The sequence below is a fragment of the Galeopterus variegatus genome, unplaced genomic scaffold (genome assembly GCF_000696425.1).
Source record: "Galeopterus variegatus unplaced genomic scaffold, G_variegatus-3.0.2 Scaffold4117, whole genome shotgun sequence".
In the NCBI taxonomy this organism is placed as follows: domain Eukaryota; kingdom Metazoa; phylum Chordata; class Mammalia; order Dermoptera; family Cynocephalidae; genus Galeopterus; species Galeopterus variegatus.
Genome location: NW_007730228.1, coordinates 145,172 through 147,133, shown reverse-complemented (window position 1 = coordinate 147,133; position 1,962 = coordinate 145,172). Strand labels below are relative to the sequence as shown.

General features: G+C 44.5%; 1 protein-coding gene across 1 annotated transcript in view; it reads right to left on the bottom strand.

Annotated features, from left to right (window-relative positions):
• Nucleotides 1-1,759, bottom strand: part of LOC103602377 — a 35,668-nt gene extending 33,909 nt beyond the window's left edge. The window contains exon 1 of the mRNA XM_008586783.1: nt 1,512-1,759. Coding sequence (XP_008585005.1) covers nt 1,512-1,759 — 248 coding nt within the window. The remainder of the gene's footprint in view (nt 1-1,511) is intronic.
• Nucleotides 1,760-1,962: the final 203 nt, after the last annotated feature.

Genomic DNA, 1,962 nt, shown 5'->3' with positions numbered 1-1,962 from the left:
CCCGGTCACACCACAGCTGCCATTCCTGGGCCTTCCCATGTTACTCAGTATATAATATTCCACTCCTTACCCCAGCCCCAGTTACATCATCTTCAACTGATTTGTACTTTTGCTTCTAGTACTGGGATCTTTTAGCTATCTACTTACTACTAGTATGAGAAGTAGTAATGGAGAATTTTATGGTGAGTAGTACATAAAAAGGACATTAATGTGAAAATGCTGAAGGCTTATGCAGTCCTCATGGTTATCAGTTGGCCACTCTCCTGCTGTGCAGGATAACAGCAGATGTTGCTGGACAAGGGACTAGAATGTGGTGACTCCTCCACCCCTTTTATCTTGTTTGCCTATTTATTTTTATGCTGAATTCGGATGACTTTTGGTGGAGTAGGTGCTTGTCCCATCACCTGACTTATCCACAACTTATTTTACTCATTTATATCATCTGCCAGGCCTCTGAAGGCATCTGGGCTTGTGATCCCTGGGATTTAATACTGGGTACAATCATTAGCACCTACATCTTGATGATGGAGTCTTTGGTTTCTCCTAAGTTTGCTGTGCGGAGCTGCTCAGTAGAACACTGCACAACTCTAGGGCTCTATTAACAAAGACTATGGATGGGAGTTGTCCCCTGGGAGCTGTGCACTATGCAGCTTGCACAACTATTGGTAGTGGCCCTAGAGTTGTGCACGGTGCTAGTGGTGTATAAGGAATGATTCTGCCCGGCCACAAAGCCTAAGGCTGCTCAGGATTATCCTCACTCCCATGAAAATGAAGGGAAGTCAGGGTTATGGAAGAAGAGGAATTACAAATACAGTTCAAAGAGTGCCCACTTTAAAACGGTTTGCCATTGTGAAGCCCATCCTTTGAGTTCTGGCAGCTCAAGCCATCCAACTGAATGCCAACTCTGGACAGAGCAGGTCCAGCTTCTGGTGTCCCTAGATTACTGAAAGGACTGGACTCACTGAAGCAATTAAGAAACCCGAGTAGGGTATTTTCAACAATGGTGAGAAAAGCAAGTTTACGCTTCTTAGAATCTTACATTAACTGTGAAAATTAGTGGTTGCTTTTATTTTTCCCCCAAGCAAGGAAGGTGCTGTGAATGCTTTCATTCTTTTACTCTCAAGGGAAATCTAGAGATCCTTAAGCAATTTGAAAGACAGAAATCATAGCAGTGATTCAGATCCCTCATCTAGGACTGTACCAAACTTAGGTCACACTACTCAAAACCTGAAGTGTAAGTGAACTAGAAACTACGAGTAACTGAGCCACAGGTGAGATTCAGTTCCAAGAAAGAAAGAAAAAAAGAAAGAAAGGTGATCATATTCATGCCTCTGAGACTTATAAGCGTATCAAATAGAAACTGGCTATGCCACAAACCTAACGTGTGGGTGATTTGAACATGAGCCCCCCAGTGAGGATATGGCACAAGGTACACCTTCTAACTCCTACTCAGCCAGTTTTCTGTAAGTCAATAACCCTCCACTAACAACTACACAAACAAATCAAATTACTGTACCTCCTCAGGCAAGCTGACCACCAAGTCATTTTTTGTCTGTCCGACCAGAGCCTGCCAGAAGTATTCACTGCACGCGGCCAGCACAGCCCGGTGGGCCCGGAACTCCTTCCTCTCCACGATCAAGGTCACGTCACAGAGAATATCCTTTTTCCGCTGGTCATTGAGGCCCAGGAGGATGTTGGTGCAGTGGACTGTGGACTCATACACATACATGGGGGAGTCAGGCTTCTCATCCACAGACATGCCGTTCACACCCTGAAAGGAAGAAAGGCCGAGTCACCATAGCTATCATAGGCAGAGGGAAAGTGAGAAAGAATATCACAGTTCCCGTGGTCTGCTGCCATGAGCTGGGCAGAAAGGAGCAGAATTGCTAATCAGCACATTCAGGCTTGTACTAATTATACATAGTGATTAGATATTTACTCTACTTGGCAACTTAACCAAAT